General features: G+C 42.5%; 1 protein-coding gene across 1 annotated transcript in view; it reads left to right on the top strand.

Moving 5' to 3' along the window:
* UNC80 (unc-80 homolog, NALCN channel complex subunit) overlaps positions 1 to 24,924 on the top strand; it is a 5,631,640-nt gene that overhangs the window by 3,886,148 nt on the left and 1,720,568 nt on the right. The window contains exon 40 of the mRNA XM_044060513.1: positions 18,422 to 18,605. Coding sequence (XP_043916448.1) covers positions 18,422 to 18,605 — 184 coding nt within the window. The remainder of the gene's footprint in view (positions 1 to 18,421; positions 18,606 to 24,924) is intronic.

The raw sequence follows: 24,924 nt of genomic DNA, 5'->3' as shown, positions 1-24,924 counted from the left end.
CTAGCTCTGGTATGTAGTCTTAGATATGCAATGTAAAATGCTCAGTAAGTGAATGAAGAATGTGCATTCGTACATTCAGTAGCAGTCAAATAAGCAGATGGTTAACAAAGCAGCATTACCTGACATTTGCTTAATGTGTTCAAAATATAGCCCTTTGCTTGTTTAAAAGTGCAACCAAAATAATATTCTATAAAAAGACAAACTTATAACTCAGTACGTGCACATAGCTTTCAATTTGTCTTGAACATTTAGTTGTTTGTTTTTTCGGCTTTTCCCGGTTAGGGGTCACCACAGCGGAACTCCGGTCTGCTAATGATTGGCAGTTGATTCTTATGGTGCCTAGTTGCCAGCCCGACGCTCAACCTTCAGCGAAGGCACGCCCATTCATGCATGTCTTTCGGAGGCCACAAGACTGCGGGGAGGACATGCAGACTCCACACAGAAGACACTCCAGCCGAGAATCGAACAGGAGAACCTCTTGCTGTGAGGTAACAATGCTACCGCTGTACCACCGTGGATTTGTCTTGGACATTTAGTATAAAATATATAGTATGCAAATTAAAGTGACTAATTGTAGGCCCAGTAACAGTTAGGGAAAGAAAGGCTAACAATCCAGGAACACGGTACTTAACATTTTTGTACTGATTTTAGGTTGTAGAACAGAAAAAGACAGACCCAATAATAGTTGTTTGTATAAAAGTTTCAGTTTTTAAGTTATTCCTTTTGGTGCCTTTACTTTTCTTCCTCCAATCCATTCCTCCAATCCATTTTCTCTTTCCACTTCCTTTCCTGTTCTCTTGAATTATTGCATCTTTCAATTTGAACCTCTGCTTTCTTTTACGTATTGAGTAAATGTTTGTCTTTACTCCATTCCTGCCTTCCCTGAGCTACTTTGTCTCACTGGGTTCCTCTCTGCCCTTCCTGTGTGGGAGCCTCCTGCTGGTTAAAGGTTTTTGAAGTCTTTCTACTGCCATTTCCTGTTCAGTGAAACTGTACATAATACCACTGGATACAGTAATTGCTGTCTTAGTCCTCTTGCAAATCCTAATTGTCAGCATAAAGGTATTTCATCTCTTACTTGCCTTCAGGGAATAGTCCTGATACAACGGCTTCACAATAGCTGGCCTTGGTCTAGCCTTGCCTTCCCTTCCTGGCCTCCAAGCTGTCCAGTAAGTTCTTTCTACTTAGTTTCCTCATCTGTATAGTACTTGACCATGGGTGTATATTAGTACATTGAAGTATTGCTACTTCGAATGTACTAATATTGAACCCTTTGCATCGAAAGCTGAAAATAGCAAAGCTGCAGAATATCGAATACTTTCCTAGGGAAAGTATCCGGTGGGCCGTTTCTGCAGCTTCGCTATTTCCTCGACCGTGGAGCGAAGGTTACGGACTGGGTTAAGGTAAGTGTGCGAATGAAGGTGAGTGTGCGATAGGGACCTTAAGGTTAGGGAGTGGGTAAGGTGAGTGTGCGATAGGGACTTTAGGGTTAGGGAGCGGATAAAGTGAGTGTGCGATAGGGACTTTAGGGTTAGGGAGCGGGTAAGGTGAGAGTGCGATAAGGACTTTAGGGTTAGGGAGTGGGTAAGGTGAGTGTGCGATAGGGACTTTAGGGTTAAGGAGTGGATAAGGTGAGAGTGCGATAGGGACTTTAGGGTTAGGGAGCGGGTAAGGTGAGTGTGCGGTAGTTATGAACCTTATGGTTAGGGTTGGGTTAAGGTAAGTGGATAGCTAGTAGTGTATGTATGGTTTAATGTAGGGTTTTGTGAAGTGTATGTGTGTGGATTATGTATTTTGGTGTGCTTGTGTTGTGTGTATATTTGTTGGAACAGCATATTTTTTCCCAGGGAAAATATTTGCTGTTCTGAGTGTTCGATGTTGTGGTGTTTCGAGTGAAATGGTTCGATATTAGAACATTCGATGTAGTAATACTTCGATGTTCTAATATAGACCCCTTGACCAGTGGTGAAGCCACTTAATTACTGTTGCTTTGCAGGCTGGTGTCTCTTGCCTGTCATGTATCCTCACAATATTTAAATGATTCCTCTTTGACCTGTCTTCCTGGTTTATTAATTTCGCCTCTGCCCACTCCAGTCTGGCTTCAGCTGTGTCTAGCTGGGCCTGGATTTCCACATTTTCTATAGCTGTAGAGTGCTTGTTGAGAGTCATTTCAGCTTCTGCTAACTTCATGTCCTGTTTATTTAACTTCTCCTTTAGCACTTACTTTACCTCTCTGGGCTCTTACCATATTTCATTCAACGCTAGTTGCTTATGAGGATTGTACCCTTCATGCATTTCTATTGTAACTGCCTTCTGTTTGTTATTCTTTTTATTAATTTTTTGGTAGACATTCACCTCTCAAAACAGTTCTTTTTCTTGGGTGGGTTACTAGACGCGCTTAGTTTTACTGCATTATCATTTTGTTTTGTTTTTTCCAAACTGCTGAAGAATGGCACAGAGTTACTGTTGTCTTAGTGTGCTGCCTTACTGCAAGTCTGCTCATTCCTTTTCCAAAAATTCCACCTCTGGTTCTTTTATATCATTTACAATATTCACTGTTTCAGTTACAGGAGGTTTAGATTTTGATTTCCATTTCCTAGTCGTTGCTTTTCTGGTCGCCAATAACAGTAAACTTAAGTGTCCCTATATCTATATGGAGGGAGACAATACAGATCCTGTGTCTCATCTGAAAATAATCATTTCCTTAGTTTCAGCCATTTGGACCCCTAACATTTCTTACAAGAATACTCTGTAGGAAATTTTTAAAATCTGCCAACTAGTTACACTCCTAAAGAAACATGTTCCCAGTTACCTCTCTATTTTTCCATCACACCCCCAGCATTTGCTGTCAGCCTGAGCTATAGAAATACATATGCAAGCACTTTAATGCAAACTCTTAAACATTCTGGACTTTGTCACATACTTATGCTGTGGTGGGTGTATTACCCATAGAGGCAAACAGCCCTTCAGATCCAGCTTCATGTAGACCATTTCAGTTTTAAACCATTAGTATAAAGTGTTCATGTCTCTACTACATAAGGTAGTGACAAAAGTGTTGCCAGAATTGATAGATATAGATCAGAGTGGCTTCGTAGAGAGGAGGTTAACATTTGACAACATTATTAGAAATGATGATCCAGAGGTAAGCAGGATGTAAGCAAATATCACTATTGTTGGTGGGTCCTGATGCAGAAAAAGCATTCAGTAGAGTCAGCTGGAATTTTGTGAGTGGGGCAATGGATTTGCATTCCTTGATAATATTTATAATTGGGGTAATTAGGAGGATATATGAAGGGTCAGAGGCAAGAAATATTGTGGGAAGGTTCCTCGCTGACAAACTGTGTTTAAACTGAGGAACAAGGCAGGGTTGTCTCTTTCCTCTTGTTATCTGCTTTATATTTAAAGCCATTGGTGAAGAAAATAAGGGGCTCATAAACTCAAGACTGGAATTTACTGGAAGAAATTTGCGAAGGAGCCAAGGTATTAGGAGCAAATAATTAGTAGGAAAGGGAATAATAGTGGGATGAGGCCAAGCAGAAGTTTGGCCTGCGGGTTAGAGATTGCCTTCTCTACCATGGTTTGACATTAGAGTGTAGACAAAGGGAAAGGAATAGGGTAGTCTTAAGTGAAAGACCAGTTCTGGTAGAGTTTGTCATTGAACCTAGAACAAAAGCCACTGTTAGTAAAGCATAATAAAATATTGTTTGCATTTCATCTTTATTTGTAGTGGTTACATTTTTTTGCTTGCTGTTTTGATTGTAACCTGGGCTAAGCCTGCAGTTGGTCATGCTGGGATCAGTATTCTATATCAGTGACCAAAGTATATGTAAAATAAAATTGCAAGAGTTAATTTTCAGGATAATGTAACAAGAAGAGGTCAGTGCTTTTGTGACAAAACTCTTACAAATATGAAATAGAGTGTAATCATATAAATGTACAATAAGAACAATTAAGTACCTAATCATTGGCAGGTACATTAAGGAATACCTGCTTCAAAGTGACAGTCAAACAACACCTGCACTATCCGTGGTTATGCTCATGCATCACACTAGGTTAGTGTCATATACACAGCTTACCACTCACCACTGACTGTTTATAATAAATGCATCTTTTCTAAAGCCTGCTCTGTCTCAACAAAGTACACTCATTTTTCTTTTATAGTTAGTCCTTTTCTATTTCTCCTGTCTGCTAGTTACTAACACTTTTCTCTTACCTTCCTGCTGATAACAGCTTACAAAACCTTTTTCCCTAACTCAAAGCTAAATTTATTTCTGCTCCTTTTTGTAGGTTCATAGGTAAGTACTAGGCTAGCTGGCCTTAGGACCACTTTAAGCCTAGCCAATTTCCCTTTTGGTGCTCAAACTAACCTATCCCATTTGGTATTAGATTGGCATTGCATGGTCGATAGGTACATATTACCCTTAATGTGAATAACTGGGATCATTCCATAAAATGTTGAGGGGCTCATGCATGGGATACAGCACTTAGGAGCTGCTTCTGTCCATTAGTAGTACATGGGGTATTTCTGGGTAAATTTTCTATTTCTCATCCATAGATCCAAGTTGCTGTTGAATATGGACAGGGATGAGTTTTGTTTTATGTGGTCAGGGAGTCTGTTGCAGAGTAGTGGCATCCTCCGCAGGATATATCTGTAACTCCAAATTGTTCTGTTGTTGTATCAGAAGAGGTTGATGAGTATTCCTGATGCCATTTTGGCTAGCTGATGTGCAATAAGTCCATCAGTAGTAGGTTGGAGGATGCTTTATATGCTAGATACAGGCCACCTCTTACCACTCTGTAAGATACAGAGTATAGTGACAGGGCTTTGAGTCTGTCCATATACGGTCTGTTGTATAGGCATTGTATCCTCTTAGTAAGGTGTTTCTGTGGGTGTTCCAGTTGCAGTTGTTGCATGTGCCTGGACAGATACATGCCAAAGGGGCCTAATGAGGGCTGAGTAAAGGGAGACAATGGCATCCCTAGATCTAGACCCAATCCCTTTGTTTATAAGCTGTGCAGTATAGGACTGATGTATGACAATGGACATGTGTTGGTCAAAAGTTAAGTAACTGTCCACATACGTTTGATGGAAAGTAGACTCTCTCAGAGTGTATATAGAGATATATATATATATATATATATATATATATATATATATATATATATGTGTGTGTGTGTGTGTGTGTAGATATATGTGTGTGTGTGTGTGTGTGTGTGTATGGGTCTACTTTTTCTTCTCGAAAGCTCATGCTTTAGAAAAGGACAGGTACAACCCCAGTTACATGAAAGTACACTTTCGTGACTACCACTTCACCGATATAGTAATATCAACAAAGTAAAAATACTACAAAGGCATTTTTGCAGGAGGGCAAGCACCCCTACACCCCCCACACCTACTTAAATTTACTAACTCCAAGATCGCACTACAGTGGGGAAACGTGAATATTCCCGTATCCCCACTGTAGCAGGCTTCAGTACTGCAGGTTTTTTTTTTTTTTTTTTTGATATTACCAGTTCGATGAACCGGTAGTCGCAAAAGTGCACTTTCATTTAAGTGCACTTTCACGTAACTGGGGTCGTACTTTTCCTTTTCAAAAACATGAGCTTTCGATAAGAAAAAGTAAACCCATACATATATATGAGTCATAAATAGTACTTGTGTAGGTAATAGTATCTCACATTTTGTAAAGCCTTCTCTCCTTTCTTTTTTTTTTTTTGTAATTTTTTTTCTTATTTGTCATCCAGAAATGCCTTTCCATATGCAAACAGTATTGACTGAAACATGGAATAGTGATTGGTCACATCCTATTTCTGTGATGGGTCATAATACAAGAAACACTAGGAGATGAAGTGTTCCTCTGTATAGCTCATGAACTCTGTTCTTATATATAGCAAAATTCTTGTAACATTTGATCTGATATTGTTAATCCTCGTTCATTCCTTACGTATGGGTATTGGTTCCGACGTCGGAACCGAGCCGGCCATCTTCCAAGCTTGCATCAGTTACAAACTCTCAAGCTAAACTCTTACCCAGAATTCCCCTCTCCCTGTTACCTCAGATTTTGTTTGCCGCATCGCCATTCGGTCATGTCAAGCTACTTCTCTTGAGCTAAATATAGATATTTGTTGTCAGACTAGTCTAATATAACTTTTTCTGTCAGAAAAGTTTCTAATTTGTTGTTTCTTACCTTATCGCATTTCGCGACTATATTTCCTTGAGTTTCCTTCTCTTCACTCTGTACTTATTACCGCAAGGTATTTTCTCCCTTACCATCGTCGGTAAACCCTTCCTTTCTTTATTACCTTTGGGTATTTTTTCATACCATTGCTAGTACCCTTTCTTCTTTCTCCTTTTCTATCATGGCAGATAAATAGGTAGTCCAGGATTTAAAAGGTGTTCAGATTGTGGACACAAATTACCTACATCAGATGCACACACTCTGTGTGTCTATTGCTTGGGTGTTCTCACTTATCTTATGACCCGCCCTGTGGTATTTGTAAGAACTTTTCCAACAGAACTTTGATTGAGAGGAAAAATAAATTGTTACTGAAGGGACTCTCTAAATCTCACTTTTCAGAGGCTATTTCTGGGTCGGAGGCTTCAACCTCTCCTAGAGCCCATAAGAAAAAAATCAGATGATCCTACAACGGCCAAGTCTCTGCCTTCGTCCCCGGCTGGGGACTTCTGCCAACCAAGACCCAAGAAGGCTACTCTTTCTACTTTGGAGCTCACTCTGTCGGCCCCAGCGCTTTCGGTGCCTAGACATTCGGCACCAAGACCTTTGGCGCCATCAGTGATTTCGGCTCCGTCTACTGTAGCCTTTACTGTATCAGTACCGAGGGGCTCCTCAGTTCAGACTACTACTACTACTACATAGGCACCGACTGTTCAGTCGGTGCAGACCTTAACCACATCAGCTCCGACATCTTACCCGGAACCGACACCTCAGTTATTGACACCAATTTTTTAGGTTCCAGCTTCGGTACCGGCAACCACTTCGGCATCGATCTTTTTGTCAGTGCAAACCATGACCTCGGCACCAGTGATTTCCTCGGTGCAGATATCCGTAGTCCAGTCTCTATCTGCACTGTTGTTCTCAGTGCGGACTGGTGAGGTGGGCACCTAGCTTGTCTCTTCTGTGGATAGACCTGTTTCTTCCTCAGCTGTGTCCGTGAGGTCCACTAGAAGCCTTTCTGAACACAGGGTGTTGCGTCTTGAGGATCAAGTGCTTCTGGCCAGAGGTATTCCACCCCCCAGGACCTATCCTTCCTTGGGAGGTGATCACCCATCGCCAAAGACCCCTTCTTATTCTCCTCCTTCATTGCCTTTGAAGCCCCTTGATATATCACAGTCTTCACCCTCTACAGTTCCCTTTACAGACCTCACTAAGGAACCGCAGTTGCCTTTGTGGCAGGAGAGTTTTGCTACGACCCAGGATGATAGTTATGACATTCACAGCCATCCGGGGACTCCGGGTCGGCAGGCTGAGCCACTTAGGGGAGGGGTGACCCCTGTCCTGGGCACTCACCCCTCTTCAGGTGGACCAGCTTTCCAACTGATGGAGAAGGCTCTGGCATCTGCTGGCGATACTGTGCTGTCTATCTCCCTGCCCTCCTCTGGACTGCTATGTTCACAAGTCGCACCTAGCGGACACCGGGCGCAAGGGCCTCAGGATGTATTCCCACAGGAATTCCCTCTGGGGAAGTTCACAGGAAAAGTTTGTGCAAGAGGAAGCACATGGACTCCACAGAGGAGTCCCTCACTGAAGACACAGACTTTGATGATGGGGAAGGATCCCCTTGGTCACCCTCTGAGGTATCCTTTGGTGATATCCTTGAAATCCTTAAACAGAGAGGTGACTGGCAGCCCTCTAATCTGACCTCTGAGGAGTCTGTGTTCCTGCAGGCTTTTTGCGCCCGACCCCCTACCTCCTGGGTTACTCCACCTGCTGATGAACTGGTCCAGCTCATCGTGCAGCGTGCATGGAAGGCTCCTGACACCGTCGAGGCTATTCCCCGGAGGCCAGATAAGATTTTTTTCCCTCCTGCTATGGTTCCCCATTGGTCCAAAGGTCTTCCTGTGGATGCTGTGGTGGTGGTGGCTGCAACCAAAAAGGATCTGGCGGAAGAAGAAAGCCAGACTGTCCATCCACCCAACAAAGAGTCCTGGGCCCTGGACAGGATAGGGAAGCGCACCTTTGCATCAGCAACCTTTGCTAGCAGGTCCCTGAATTATATGGCACACTTTACCAGGCTTCAAAGGGATCTAATTTCCAAGCTCTCTGAAACATTGGCTGGTGCCATGTCTGATGAGGTCCATGACAAAGTGGCCTCTCAGCTGGCCACCATTGAGTCAATATGTAACTCCTCCATGCGACTGATATCTCACGCATCAGAAGGATTAGCTAGAGTGGCGGGTTCAGATGTGGTCTTGAGACGACAAGCCTGGATGCGCTTGTGCAATTTCGCGGAACCCTTTAAGGCTTCCTTTCTTAATGCTTCCATTAAAGCCTCTTCATTATTTGGACCCAAAGTTAAAAGCACACTGGCCAGATGTGAACAGGACAGTAAGACCCTTTCTGCCATAGGTGTATGTTATTCTTCCCCTCAACGTGCTTTCTCCCGAAACCAAAAGAGTGGGAATATATGGTTCAAGAAGTCTCAGGGTCCTTTCCATGACACACAGGCCAAGTTCTCCCCTAGAGGCAGAGGGGGAAACTCACAGGGAAGACACCCCTTTCGGGGCAGGTGGGGGGGGTCCACGTAACCAGGGTTCCAGGGACTCTTTTCCTGGCCAATCCTACCAGCGCTCCTGAAGAGCGGCCCAACTCCTTTCCTCTGGAGATGGTTGGGAGTCGTTTCTCCTTGTAACCTTCTGCCTGGCTAACCATCACCACCAATTCTTGGGTACAAAGGATTATAACCAGAGGTTATCATATCCCCTTCGATCTTTATCCTGTCCCTTCAAAAAACCTACCTGACGTTCCACCCAGTCAACGGGAAGAAGCAGCACTAGAGATAGCAAAGCTGCTAAGTAAAAGAGTCATCCAAATAGTCCCTCCAGACCAGATAGGATCTGGATTCCACTCAAGATTATTTTTGGTGCGAAAGAAAACCGGGGACTGGGACCAATTTTGGATCTCAGTGTATTGAACAAATTTGTAAGAGTACAAAAATTCTGGATGGTCACAATACAGTCTATCCTCCCGCTTTTGGAAAAAGACGATTGATGTGTTCGATAGATCTCCAAGATGTGTACTACCACATAAAAGTGGACAGGCCATCAAGAAAAGTTCTGAGCTTCTGTGCGGGAGCCAGTCATTACCAGTTCAGAGTACTGCCCTTCTGACTCAATACAGCCCGCAGTGTTCACAAAGTGCATGGCAGTCATCACAGCTCACTTGCGACTACAAGGATTCCAGGTGTTTCCATACCTAGACAACTGTCTCATCTCCACCCCCACTAGACATCTGTTGGAAAAAGCCTTGGCATACTCTCTCTTCGCTGCACAAAGGCTAGGCATAACCATAAACTGGCAAAAATCCAATTTCAGTCCACAGAATTCATAAGGGTCATCTTGGATACAATTGCAGAGCATCCATTCCAGAGCACAGAATTCTAAGAATAAAGCAACAACTGATCCCAATCCTTTCAAGGGAGAAATCCACAGCTCACTCTGTCCTACAGCTGTTGGGTTCCATGGCACCCTCCATCACCATTGTCCCCCTGGCCAGGTTTCACATGAGGCTTCTACAATGGCTACTGCTCACCCAGTGGTATCCTTTCCAATATCCTCTTTCAGCCAAGATTCGAGTAACTCACAGGTGCAAACAGGATTTAAATTGGTGGATGACCCACAACCCATCACAGTGGTCTCGCCTCTTCTCCCCCCAGCAGCCCAAGGCTACAGTGACCACGGACGCCTCCCTGATGGGGTGGGGGTGGGGGGGCTGTGTCAGGGACAGACAGTCCAAGGCACTTGGTCCGAATTGGAGGCCCAACTGCATATAAATGTTCTAGGGCTGAGGGGGGTGCTTCTGGCGTTGCAAGCATTCCATCCCCTGCTGCCATCTGGGATGATTGCAATACAGTCAGACAACATGGCAGTGGTCTGGTACATCAACAAACAGGGTGGTACGAAATCTTACCCCCTTTGTCGAGAGGCCATGAGAATATGGCAATGAGCGATGGCTACCAACCGTTTTCTTCTAGCAACGCACATTCCCGGGAGTTCCAATGTGAAAGTAGACAGACTCAGACTATGCAGGTGCATTCTACAGCCTCACGAGTGGTCCCTGAATCCCTTGATAGTGGCGGAGATCTTCCACCTATGGGGCCGTCCTTGCTGCGACCTCTTTGCATCCCCGACCAACTACAAATGCAGCAACTACTTCACCCTGATTCCCCCTCCGCGACAGTCAGCCAGGGACGCTCTAGTCCACGATTGGCCCTCAGGTCTTCTTTATGCATTCCCACCTCTCCCCCTCATTCCCCAGTTTCTGAAGAAAGCCCGTCAGTTGAAGAGCAAGGTGATCCTCATAGCACTATATTGGCCTTGTCAGATTTGGTTCCCCTTCCTTTGGCCTCACCTGCTAGATCAGCCATGGATTCTCCATCCAACCCCAGGGTTGATCTTACATCCGCAGAACCTGATTCATCCCAACTTGGACAGCCTGAAGCTCACAGCTTGGCTCCTCCAATTCCCTTGATTGCCAGGCAGAATGATCTTTCTTTACCAGTACGGGACATTCTTATTGCATCTCATAAGTCTTCCAGTAGAATTACTTATCTAAGCAAGTGGAAAAGATTTACCTGTTGGCTGAAAGAAAAACAAGTAGATCACTTCGCAGCACCGGTGTCAATAATACTAAAGTATCTGGCCGACCTTTTTCAATTGGGTCTTTCGGCCTCTACCATTAGAGTTCATTTGGCTGCAATATCTAATTTCCATGAGGGTGTCCAAGACTCCTCTCTTATGTCACACAAGTCTTTGAGAACTAATCCTTCATTTCTGCCAAAAGTTATCTCTGAAATGTCCATTAATTAAACCACTGAATTGCCAGTTTTCTTCCCCAATCATTCAAACAAAGGAGAGTATTGCCTACTTACCCTAGATATTCACAGGCAAATTTGCTTCTACTTGAACAGGACTAAGGCCTCTCGTAAATCAGACCAGCTATTTTTGGTCTATTCTGGACCTAGATTAGGATGTGCTGTTGCTAAGGTCACATTGGCTAGATGGTTGAAAGACTTTGTGACCTTCATTCGTACACAATGTAATATTCCATTGCCTACTACCATAAAGGCTCATTCGACAAGGTCGGTGGCAACTTCTGCTGCCTTCCATGCCAGAGCTTCTTTACATGACATCTGTGCAGCTGCAGCTTGGGCTACGCCTCATACCTTCATCAATCATTACAAATTGGATTTGGCCTCCAGGGGAAGGGCATCTTTTGGTTCGGTGGTGCTCAGGAATGCCCTTCCATGAGAGCCTCCCAGGAATAACATATTATCTCAAGCTCTACCCTCCCAACACTAACCACTGTTTCCAATGCCTTACTTATCAGACATCTCAATATCCGAAGTATTAACAATAAGATTGCCCATCTCCATGCCCTCCTTGATACTCACTCCTTTGACATCTTCTGTCTTACTGAAACTTGGCTGAAACCTGGTACTAAAGACAATGCAATACTTCCCCCTGGCTATGACATATTGAGAATGGACCACATAAAATGCAAGGGTGGAGGAGTAGCACTTCTGTTTAAAAATGGACTAAAAATCTCCTCTCAACCTTTTAACCCATTAAAAGATGGTAAGGCTGAAGTCCTTATTTCTAAACTACAACTAAATCCTAATAAATCAATCTATATCATCTGTATCTACCTACCTCCTGGCAATAATCATACCACAATTGAGAATATCCTAAGTTGGGTATCTTCTACCTACCCACAAGAAACAATCATATTAGGAGACTTTAATTGTGACTGGTCCTCTGTCAATACAAATAATCCTTCATCACATATTAATCTTCATGGCTTTACTCAGACAATCAGTAATCCCACAAGAATCAATAAACTCAACAACAAAGAAAGTATTTTAGATTGGATTCTTACTAACAAACAGCAACAAACATATACAGTAGGAACTCTGCCTGATGATGTAAGTGATCATACCTTAACTTACATCATAAGACAAAAAGAGTGACATTAATTACACCCCTACCTACAGGATCTCACGTAGCAATAAACACTTCAACCCATTATTATTCCAAAATGAACTAAAGGCCTGTAACTGGAATTTTCTAAAAATCCTAACCCTTGACGAAGCTATCAAATATTTCAATACCAAATTCCTATCAATCCTTGACCAACATGCTCCAAAATGATCCATCAGAGTTAAATCTAAACCTGCCCCCTGGCTGTCCAAAGAGACAAGACAAAAAATACTACTTAGGAATAAATCTTGGGCTAAATGGAGAGCTACAAAAACTACCTCAGACCAACAAGCCTTTAGACAGTTAAGAAATAGCACTAAAAAAGCCATTTTTATAGATAAAAAGAACTACTACTGTAAATTACAGCAAACTCACCATGACAACCCCAAAAGGTTCTGGTCAACCTTAAATTCACTCCTTCACCCAGGCCACTGTAGTACACCTTCCCCTTTAGGGGCTGAAAACAATACCTCACATCAAACTGCTAATGCCTTTAATTCCTTTTTCACTGACACCATTAATTCACTAGCAAGTCACCTCACAATAGACAAGTCTAACCTTCCCACCTGTACATCTGCTAATCTCCCTACATTCCAACTACAACCCATCTCTACTACCTATATCCTAAAACTCATCCAAAAACTTAAACCTTGTACCCCATCTGCTGATCAGTTACCATCTGAATACCTTCAAAAAGCAGCTGAAGCAGTTGCTTATCCCATATCCATCATTATAAACAGAACCATCAATGAAGGAACCATCCCTGCTATCTGGAAAATCTCCCACATAATCCCTTTACATAAAGGAGGTAACTCTAATGAGTATTCTAACTACAGGCCTATAGCACTCTTATCACCCCTAGCAAAAATTATGGAGAAATGTATTCACCATCAGCTAATGCACCACTTAACTCAATATAACTTACTAGCTAACTGCCAACATGGCTTTAGGCCATTTCATAGCACAACCACAGTTCTCCTATCTTTTACCGAGTGTATCAATAGAAATCGCAATAATAGTATCCTGTCATCAGCACTCTTTATAGACCTGTCAAAAGCCTTTGACATGGTAAACCACAATATGCTCATTAAAAACCCTCAAATCTCTTTATCTAGATACCAAAGCTGTTCAATGGTTCACTTCCTACCTTAGTAACAGGCAACAGGCAGTTCTCTGGGAAAACACACTTTCATCCCTTCTGCCAGTCTCTCTTGGGGTCCCACAGGGCTCCATCCTAGGACCTCTCCTCTTCACTTTATTCATAAATGACTTACATGTAGCAATACCTCAAGCTACATGTATTCAATATGCTGATGACTCTACACTCATATGCTCTGCTAACACCTCCTCTGAACTACAAACTCTAACACAGAATGTATTTAGCACAGTTGAGGCATGGTTCTTGAAACATTGCCTCCTTTTGAATGCCAAAAAAACCAAACTCCTGCTCTTCAGGCCTAATAGTAAGTCCCCCCACATAGACTTCTCTATTAAATCCAATAATGGCACACATATATCCCCTGACTCTACCACTAAGCTGTTAGGTATTATAATTGACAATAACCTCACTTTTGATAATCACATTAATAACACTATTAAAACCGTAAATAGAAAACTCGGCTCCTTCTATAGAATTAAAACCTTTTTAACTCCAAAGGCCAAAATTACACTCGCTCACTCTAATCTTATTTCCACTCTTCTTTATGCTTCACCCATATACACTAACCTAAAGAAAAATAATCTAACTAAACTAGCAAATGCATACAATAGCATTGCTAGATTTGTTACTGGAAACCCATTCAGAACTCACCACTGTCAGAATCTACAACTACTAAACTGGTTAGAACTTAAAAACACGTTGTTACTTTCCCAACTTACCTTTGTTCATAGGATATTTTACCAACCAAAAAATACCCCTATACTTTCTGACCGTATTTCTCCCTATTCTAACCTAAATTCATTATGCTCCTCTAACAAACTTCTTGTGAAGTTAACTAAGTCTAACAACATCGCCGGTGACTCACTATTCTCCAATACCATAGGTAAATACTGGAATCTTCTACCTACTACTCTAACTTCCATTCCTTCACCCTTCCTCTTTAAACAAAAGCTCAAACAACATCTTAAAACACTCTGGTTATGCCCATGCATCAATCCCGACTAATCTTATGATTCTACTAATTACTCTTCTTTTAATACCCTCTTTTACCTCTCTCTACTCACTCCCCTTGAGAAGCTAATCTCTAAATCTCCCTTGTTAACTAGCCTCTGATATTAATTAATATTGAACTGTGCATGTGTATATATTTACTGAATCAAGTATATTCATGAATGTTTTACTAAACTCCCCTATCTTATACTGTAAATAGAATTAGAGTAAGTGTCCTTCCTAGTATATATTTTCAATTAGTATGATTTAGATTGAACCATATCTCTGTTTGTATTTTACTAACTACTTACTTTCTTTATGTAAATGATTTGTTTTGTATTAACTTCAATGTGGAGCTTTTCTCCCCTGGCCTCTGCTGAAAATGGAAATGTAGCCAGTTGGACTAGCCTGGTAAACAAATGTAAAATAAAAAATAAATAAAAAATAAAAATAAATAGAGGTTGCTGGGGACTCTGTCCCATACATAAGGAATGAACAAGGATTAACAATATCAGATAAAGAAATGTCTTACCATAACGTTCCATCTGTATTGTTGATCCTCGTTCAGTCCGACCCTCCCTCCTTCCCCCTCCTGTGACTTCTAGTGGATCTCACCATCCGGTTCTTTTAGGTCATTTGACCAGAGGTAGCGTCTACCTTCTTTTGACTTGCAAACTCAATCTAAGGTAACAGGGAGAGGGGAATTCTGGGTAAGAGTTTAGCTCGAGAGTTTGTAGCTGACGCGAGCTTGGAAGATGGCCGGCTTGGTTCCGAGGTCGGAACCGATACCCATACGTAATGACTGAACAAGGATCAACAATACAGATGGAACGTTATGGTAAGACATAACTTCTTTTTATGCTTTTCAGCTTTTATTGCACTGTTGTATTCTGGACAATTCCTCCAATTGTATTTTTCTTGTTTTTCATAGTTTCATCTATGGAGATGTTTAATGTGCTTATAATATGTGTTATTTTTTTCACTTGTGGAGCTTTTCTTACTGGGCCTCTGCTGAAAAGGGGTATTTTTTTATACCCAGTCAGACCTTCCTGGTAAAAAGATGGAAATAAATATGGTATTGTAACAGTCAACATTATTACAAATCAATGATCATTTGATCATTAAGACTTAAGACTTCAGTGTTCTGAAAGGAAAGAAGAGATGTTATTAGACATTTGCATGACTTTTGCAGAATCTTGGTAAATGTGTTATATAGTACTAGCATTCACTTTCTTTTCCAGAAGTTAAACAATGGTTCAGAACATATGTATGAGATTTGCTAAGACAGATGCTGGTAAGAATGGGCTATATTATAAGGGAAGACTAAGGTGTCTGACCATGAGCATATTACTCAGAATGTTCAGAGAGGACATGTTCTTCATTATTAAGATCAGTTATGGGATCGTTTTACATCTTGGGCTTTAGAGAAAATCTGTCTCATTCAGAATTCAGGGGACCAAAATACCATGGAGAAATGCCTTCTTGTAATTTCCAAAATGAATTTATTTTACAATTTTGGCACCACTAATTCCACTGCTGGAGTGGCTTCTGCAGGGATCAGACTGCTTGGGATGGCTGAGCTCTGTCTCTCTACTCACCTTGAAGTTTTTAGGTAGATGATCCTTGATTCTGTCTTCAGGAATGATGTCCTATTTATATTGGGTAGTGTTGATATTGTAGAAGATGTCTAGCAATGTGGTAGGGCATTCTGTACCATGAAAAATGTGCATGCTCCTGTTTCAGTTGTAGAACAGGTACAGAGTTTCTATAAGTCAACATTTGATTATGAGAAACCCAGGTAAGACAAAGAGAACTAACTTTGTTCATAACCTGGAAGCAGTACTGAAAAGAGAGCTGTTAGATATTACAGTACTGACTGAAACATGGTATAGTGATTGGTCACATCCTGTTTCTGTGATGGGTCTTGATGGTACCCTAATACAAGAAACACTAGGGGACGAAGTGTTCCACAGTATAGCTCATGAACTCTGTTCTGATATAGAGCAAAATTCTTGCTCTACGAGTTGAAGGCAGTTGCAGCAAAGCTATTATTGTAGGTTTCTACTTAAGTCCCTCACTTGCAACCAATAAATTATATGCTTTTGAGTGAAGTGGGTAAAATGGGGAATAATTGTAACTGCATAGTAGCAGGTGATTTAAATGCTCTTGATATTTGATGTGGGAACTATTCTGCCAAGAGTAAATGAAATACTTATATAATTGAAGTTATAAGTCAGTTGGGGTCAGGTAGACTTTCTCCCTAGACAAGTAAACATCCTGGATGCTGTGTTTATAAACTCTGGGGTTAATTTTTTGGATAATTATGCTACTCTACCACTCAGTAATTCTGATCATGGTTTATACTTAATTATACAGTTTGCTTAGTCCTGCCTAAATAATCCAGACTTGTAAAGCATGTTGGCATAGAAACTGCTTGAAACCAGTAAGTAGGTCATGCTAGAACATGATCATGCAAAAAGTAGTATGTAAAACAGTTTTGTCACATAAGAAATATTAGCCTCATGGAATAGCCACTTCATTTAATCCAGGCAGATGAAATGCTTTAACATCAAAGACCATTTAAGTGAAAAATACTTTCAATTAAATTTTACAAAAAACAAACAGAAATACAATTTTAAATAGTACAGTGTATCCTCATGCAGGACACACCACCTACATCCTCTAACCGTAAATCTAATCTTAACACTACTGCTAAGCCTAAACCTTAATTCAGCCCTATCCATGAACTGTAAATCCACCCCCAATACAGACTTCAACTCTATGCTTAAAGGTACAGACTTAAAAAAGTTCTACAGAAAGTCATTCAGACAACTAGCCTTTGAGTCAGTCTTGATGAAATGTGTTTTGTTAACTCTGCCCTTGGTCAACTGGCCTGTTTTCATTCTTTCCTCCCAGGTGAATATACTTCAGGTGCTCTATCAAAGTAAGACACTATATATATGTGAGTACTTACAATACCCTTACATCTTTGAACATTACTTCTGAAGCAGGTCTTTCTTTTTCTCACTCTCCTTTTTGTATGTGGCTTCTGCTGTAGCTAGCTATTCGGGCATCCTTTGCAGTTCCCCTGATCTGGCATCCCTCTCAATTTTATAATGAGAAACACAAAAGAAAATAAATAAAAATGGTACTCTTATACTTGGGAACATAAAAACTCTTTCTCCTTTGAAAATTGTAGCAAACCGATTTCTGCATTTGTAGTATGTATTTACTGTAGTTTTTACAGCACAATTGCTGAAGCACTTCATCTCTTGACTGTAAATGCAGTATCTGCATTAATTTCTGAATACTGGTGCTGCACTACCAACCAGTCAGCATCTGTGGATCATGCTTCCTAAAACCTTGCATCCGTTGTGCCTGTCCCCTTTGTCCCACCCTAGCTACATCTCTACACATGACTATAGTCATTGGTCTTTGTGCCCTGCAGTCTTAGGAAGAGAGAAAGCAGAGAAAGTTGTGTTAGTTTGCCTTACTGACTTTTCTTTCTGTACACAAAGGTATCTTCTTGCAGTCTGATGAAAAAACTGCATTAGCTGATAATGGATAATCTTCTTCACCCAAGCATAGAAGATCATGTCTGAGGTTAAAGTGATATGGCTTCCTTAAAAATTGGGGTTTAGATTTTTAAGAATGGCTTGAATAATAATGATGACCCTATGTGTTGGACCTGCACTGGAACACCCATTCAGAGATTTATAGATGCAATGCCAACTCCCTTTTCTGTACTTTTTTGAAATGGCAAATAAGTTTGTAAAGTCAGAAAAAAGTATACATTTCTTGCCAACACTACTCTGTAACATCAGGTATTCATATTGTTTATAGGTCTAGACCATCGATTTTTTTTTTTTTCAGTGACTTCAAATTCTGTTTCAGATATTGTCAGAATTCTTATAGACTTTCTACATGATAGTTATTGTAAGTCACAGGAGTGGCAAGTAGCTAGCATTGTTGTTCTGTAATCAGGGATGAAGTTTTCGTTAATGAATTCATTATAGTAAAGATACTTTTCTAATTTATTCTTTTGTTTTTTGCAGGTTGGCTTGATCATGTACTTTGTTCGTACACCATGTGAATGGGGCATGGACGCTATATCTGCAACACTAACCTTCCTTTGGGAGGTTGTGGGGTATGTGGAGGGACTTTTTTTCAAAGACCTTAAACAGACAATGAAAAAAGAACAATGTGAAGTCAAGCTTCTTGTTACAGCATCAATGCCAGGTAATAACATTTGATAACTTTATACTACAGTGTTACCCAAAAGTACTAATAAAATCAAGTGACTGGCTATCAATTTTTATTGCAGTACACAACAGTAATCCTTGCATAACAGCTGAAAACAACTAGATAATTCAGTTATGTGGAGAAGGATATTCATAAAAAAGCATAGCATGACTGTGTATCATTAAATACCACAATGAAGCTGTCGTACTGTGACCCACTAGGGATTAGGCATGAATTAGTGCCATTATAGAACATTTATACCAGTGACAGTGCTGCTTTGCAGCCTTAGTAATACCAGTAACCATGCTAACAGACCACCCATGCCATGAGTGATCATGTGACCCATTAGGAAGTAACATACCAGAGGGCATGCCCAAGACTATATGCACTCACATGTGCATTGAAGTGTCCACAATTTCTGTAAGGGTGCAGCAGGCAGCCCATACAAGGGCTGCACAGCAAAGTGCCAGATGAGGAGGAAATAGATATACAGGAATGACAGAAATGGGAAAGCAAGCAGAGAAACACAAGACAAAAGGAAGGGAAGCTTGATGTCAGTGGAGAAAGGAGGGTAAAGAGAGGGAAGCAGGGGCAGGCAGACAAAGAGCACAAAGACTGACAGGGGAGATCATAAAACTGGACAGATGTTTCCTGACGAGGGAGGACTGAACAAAAAACAGAGGCTGGGGGATGACATAGAAGAATAACGAACAGAAGGCTGGGGGGTTAGGGAGGAGTAAGGAAGGCCTGCTAAACCTGCCCACTCTGGAACCCACCCAGAAGTCTATCAACTCTGTTGCTGACATCATGGGCATACTCCACCTCTTGTGGCCTGATACTCAATGCCAGTTACTGCACAGTTGGCAAGTTGCAAAAGGAGTCTGTAAGTTGCAAAAGGAGGTGTTTCTTGGTGCCATTGAGGGCATCCAGCACCCAGTCCACCTGTATTTTTACCAGCCCCCCTACTTCCCTCAGGTGACCCAGGAGAGTCCCTCCGCAAACCCCAGTGTCATATGAGGAGCCTTCAGCCCCCTCTCTACATGAGAGATGGCCATGTAGCCCAACAGTAGGCCTTCCAGATTGTCTTCTGCAGCTTGCAGCTAGCCAGGTTTAGAAACTGCTGGGGACCCAGTGATAGGCACAACTGCTAGGGCCTGTACCATATCTGATATTGTAGAAAAAAGAAAATAAATTAAGGAAAATGTCACAAAAAAGAAGAAAAAGAGAAGATAGAGAGATAATGTGCTGTTTGGTGTATTCGAAAATTGCATTAATGCTAACAGCACTTGGAAGGCCTCTCCTGCACCTCTGACAGGTAGTGTGTTTTTTGATCTCTTGTGATGCTGGAAAACATAACACAAACAGTAATTAGCATGATATATCCTTGATGGCAGAAGGCAATTACAGTTACAGGTGCTAGGCAGCAGCAGTTGAAGAGACGTGTCTGTCTCTTCCTAACCTTTTCTTCTCACTGGTAGAGAAGGTCTGGGGACACCACATCAAGTCACTTTGTTTCTACCTGCATTGGTTGCCAGAGTGGGTGATGCAAGCTGCATCAGTAACTACACTATCAAGCTGGTGTCAGGCAGCAACTTTATAAAAGGAACTCGCATAATCCCTCATCATATACTCGTTATGGTTCATGTGCAGCAGCTGCTGAAAGATTTTACACTTTCTGCTGTAAAATCTAGGAATCCTGCACAATTGCCAGCTGAAGCTCTGTACAATTCCTAGCTGCACTCCAGGAATGAAATGGTAGGCAGGTGCACAATGCAGCATGTAGTAGACACCAAGTGGCTCACATCTATGAGCAGCAGGATTGCATAAAGTCCATCAACAGTAGAGTGATGCACATGGTCAGTAGTGCAATGCAGAGTGACAGTAGCATGCCCAAGCTGTGCAGGTGCACCCAGTATGCATAACTTTTCAGCACAGGAACAATCAGAAACAGGCCCCATAACATGAACTAGGGCTGATAATGCAATAATGTTATAGATGTATTTCCGAGATGATCATGCCAAAGCACTGTACTAGCATAATTACTGAGTTATGATCTCCACCTTTGCATGATAAAGACCAATGTCACCATATCACAGGCAACTGCATTATGGCAAGCAACTTAGAGATTTTGAAAATGGTAGACAACAGAATGCATTGCCATACAGGAGATCTGACAGCAGACAAGACAGTTGGTAATGGATCTCTGGGGTTATCATCTGAAGTATCGGGGCCCCCTTGAGCAAGTCCTGAAACATGTTAAAAGGGACTTACATATACTAAATCCAAGATGGCTATTTCTCAGAATATTCTTTCTTTTTTACCTGTGGTATGGCAGTCTTGGAGCTGGTATGTATAGGTTCTGGGGGGGGGGGGTGGCTTGCCCCAAACATCGGAGCTACAGATGGGGCTTCCCTCACAGTACATAAAGTTTAAAGGAGAAGAAAGATGTTCAAGATTTGCTGTTCTTCTGTCTTTTTTCCACATCGTTACTCGGTATTCCAAGTGCCGACATTTTGTCCATTGACCACATTAGTATGCATGGAGGCAACAGATTCTGTTACAGAACAGTGGAGTATGTGGGCTGACGCTGTTTAGGGCATGACAGGTGCTATATGCTGAGGGGAGGCTTAATGTGACATGTTGCAGCTGACAAAGCAGGACAGGGTGTAGTCCTTGCTATAGGGTGGGAGTGCTCAACCTGATCAGGACTGAAGGAATGGCATTGCCTGAAAAATTCACCATAAAGGAGACAGAGGGGCTACTACATGCCCTGCACACACACACATGGATTACATATCCTGGAACAAGGTAAAGCAGACAGGCAGATTGTAGCAGGTGCTGCTACAGGGCATCAGTGTAGTAGACTGTCGTAATAGGACAGTAGTGCAATTTCATCACAGGATCACCAGTATGTTTCTTCATCTCATGACCAGTACTGAGGAAATACTTTACACAAGAAAAAAATGTCAAAAACTTCAAATGCAAATTTATGTTTTTTAATACAACAGATTCATGAAAAATATTGTATAGACCAAGAAATATTGGGCTGTTTAGAAAAAGAAGTGACTGAAGATGTGTGAAAAAGTAAACAAAAAATCTAGAAATTTTTGAAAGGTATAAAAAAAGAAACATTGACATGGGAAAGAACGAGATATCTGATATGATGCAGTATTTATGCAAAGGAGAAAGCCAAACTAATTAATACAAAAAAAGCAGCTCCAAAAGTATTTGAGGAGAAATACAGGCAAAGGCACCCAGATATGAAAAGTTTCACAATACAAAAAATAAGATCACAAAGGGGGAATGTAGTAGAACAGAAGATTAGTAAAGAAGCAAATGAACAAATAAAAGCTGAAGTTATGGAATAGCTATGAAGTGAAGGATTTAATGCAGAAAGTCTAACACAGGATGTTAAGTTGTCTATCTCACCTTCTTTCTTGCTGGTTGGGATCGGAGCCGATCCTTGGCTCTGACTCGGCCATCTTCTATAGCTCGAGAGCTGTTTACTGGCTCGAGGCTATCCCTTATCCCATGATGCCTAGTGCTAGCTTCCCAGATCTCGTTTGCCGCTTCAGCTGCGAGGTGTGGTTCTTACTGGCTCAGGCTCGTATAACTTTCTTATTTAACTATTTCTAGTCAAATTAATCTTTCTACTGAGATTTTTTTTTCTTGTTTTAAGTTGTAATCTGTAACTTAGTGTTAGTTTAGTCTCTTGGTAGTCCTTCCCTTAGAACTCGTTTAAATTAGAGAGTTCTCCCTCTCCCCCACCCCCTGTCCCTTCTTGTAGGTTACAGTTAGTTTAATCCTTTCGTTCTTTCTTATTGTTAGGTAGCCATTTAAGTTAGAGGCTTCCTAGTTATAAAAAAAAAAAAAAAAAAAAAAACAATCTTTAGCTGTAGTTAACTTTGTGTTTTGTGCCTTTGTTATTAGTGTTGTGGTATTCTGTTATCACCGTTCAGCCTATTGGCCAAAAATCAGTGTAGTGTCTTACGGGTTATTTTGTTGGGTATGTCTAAAGAATCCAAAGTGTCTGGATTCAAGAAGTTTGACTCATGCTGTCAGAAAATGTCTCTGACAGATGGTCACACTTCTTGTGTCTATTGCTTAGGCGCAGTGCACCTGCAGGACTCTTGTTCCATATGCCATGCATTCAGTCCAAGAGTTCTGCAGGAGCGCAAGAATAAACTTATTCTGAGGGGTCTTCTCAAGCCCCAGGATTCACCGGCCAAGGCTCAGCCTGTGAAATCCCCAAGACCGACCAAATCGTCGGCTCCAAGCTCGGAGCCGTCATTGATTCAAACTTTACCGACTACCTTGGTTCCGGCCGAAACCGAGGAGACTATCTCCTCGTTGGCTCCATCACTGTCCTCGGAGCCGTCATGGAGCCACAAGAGGCTGAGGTCCCCTTCATTAGAATCCATACATTCGGCTCCTCGGTCTCCCCTGCTGCAAAGTGAGCGCAGTCACAGATCCTCCCACTCCTCTTGTCTTCTAGGCTCTCAGATCACGACGTGGAGAGAGTGGTCAGTAGGTTAATGAAGTCGCAGGCACTTGCCAAGATGTTGTCCAGCCCTCCTCAACAGGTGTCGGCTCCGTCCACTGCTATCGATATTCCTCCTCTGACTCCATTGAGCTCAGAGCCGGAGTTCATTGGGGTTCGAGTCGTGGAACCGTCAGCTCCGATAACTATCCCTCCTTCAGTTCCGTCGTCAGCTCCGATTCCCTCGATGGTGCCGTCCGTCGAGGGATCTGGGCGCCGAGGCTCCCTCGTCGGCTCCGAGGGGGCGAGTGGCATCGGACCCTTGTCTGACCACGTTCTCCCTCTCGGAGCTTCGGCGCAGGTGAGCTCAGCTCCTACATTGGCCTCGGAGCCGTCTCCCTCGGTCCAGAGAAGGTTTCTGATTTCCTCGGAACCGGAGCCTTCTTGGCATCGTGGCAGGGACGCCTTCAATGTCACGAGGAGTGTTCTGGCCACTGAGTCAGCTCCACATTCGACCCCATTGGCCCCATCCCCTATAGTGCCTGCGTTAACCTCTGCTCTTCCTCCAGACCCCAAGCGTGGGGAACTGGTGCTCCAGGGCACCCCATTGGGTGCTTCCTCTTCTTCCGAGGCCTCCCTTGATCATTCAGACGAACTCCCTTGGAAGAAGAAGTGCAAGAGGAAACACATTGACTCCCCTGAGTCTGTCACTTCTGATACAGACTTAGATGAATCGGAAGGGTCCCCGAGATCCCCCTCTGAAGATGTTTCCTTCTCGGACATCCTAGAAATGCTTAAGCAGAGGAGGAACTGGACTCCCCTAGCCCCTACCGAGGATGAGTCTGTATTCCTGGATGCCTTCGGTTCCCGACCTTCCACCTCCTGGGTTTCTCCGCCTTTCGATCCACTCATGTCAGTAGTGGCTCGAAAGGCTTGGTCAGCTCCAGATACAGTGGAACCAACCCTGAGGAGACCCGGCAAGTTTATCACTGTACCTGTTGATAAGCAGTTCCTTACTAAATGTGTTCCTGTGGATGCCATGGAGGTAGCAGCAGCCACTAAGAAAGAGTTAGCGGAAACTTCTGCATCTGTCCATCCTCCTAACAAGGAGTCCAGGACTATGGATAGATATGGGAAGTGAATGTTTGCTTCAGCGACCTTTTCTGTGAGGTCACTGAATTACTTATGCAATTTTACCCGGCTTCAGAGGGACCTCCTTAAAGAGCTCGGAGATGCCCTTCAGCATCCATCAGCTGAAGGGGCTCAAGCTAAAGTGGCTTCTCAGCTGGCGACCCTTAATTCTGTAGTCAACTCCTCCATAAGGCTCATTTCCTATGCAGCCAATGGTGCGAGTAGAGCCGCAGGTACAGGCGTGGCCCTTAGGAGACACGCATGGATGCGGCTGTGTAATTTTGCAGAACCCTTTAGAGCGTCATTCACTAACACCCCCTTTGATGGTTCCTTTCTCTTTGGACCACAGGTGAAAGACAGTCTCACTAGGTGTGAACAAGAAGACAAGACTCTCTGCCGTGGGAGTCCGTTTTTCCACTCCTTCCAGACCATACCCCAAGGGTCAGAAGAGTGGTAAAATGTAGTTTCGAAAATCCCAGGGAGCCTCGTCTGACACACATAGCGATTTTTCCTCCAGGGGCAGAGGAGGAAACAACAACAGATGCCGCCCTCGTGGCAGAGGGGGTCCACAGAACCAGGGCAGCAGAGAACTCTTCCAGCATCCCTGAAGGGTTGCCCGGCTGCCCTCCTCTGGAGGCAGTTGGGGAAGACTTTCACTGTACCCAAAAGCCTGGCAAAATATAACGCAAGACAAATGGGTACAGT

The sequence above is a fragment of the Protopterus annectens genome, chromosome 2.part0 (genome assembly GCF_019279795.1).
Source record: "Protopterus annectens isolate FY-2018-M chromosome 2.part0, PAN1.0, whole genome shotgun sequence".
NCBI classification, from domain to species: domain Eukaryota; kingdom Metazoa; phylum Chordata; order Ceratodontiformes; family Protopteridae; genus Protopterus; species Protopterus annectens.
This window is presented reverse-complemented; position numbering and strand designations above follow the sequence as displayed.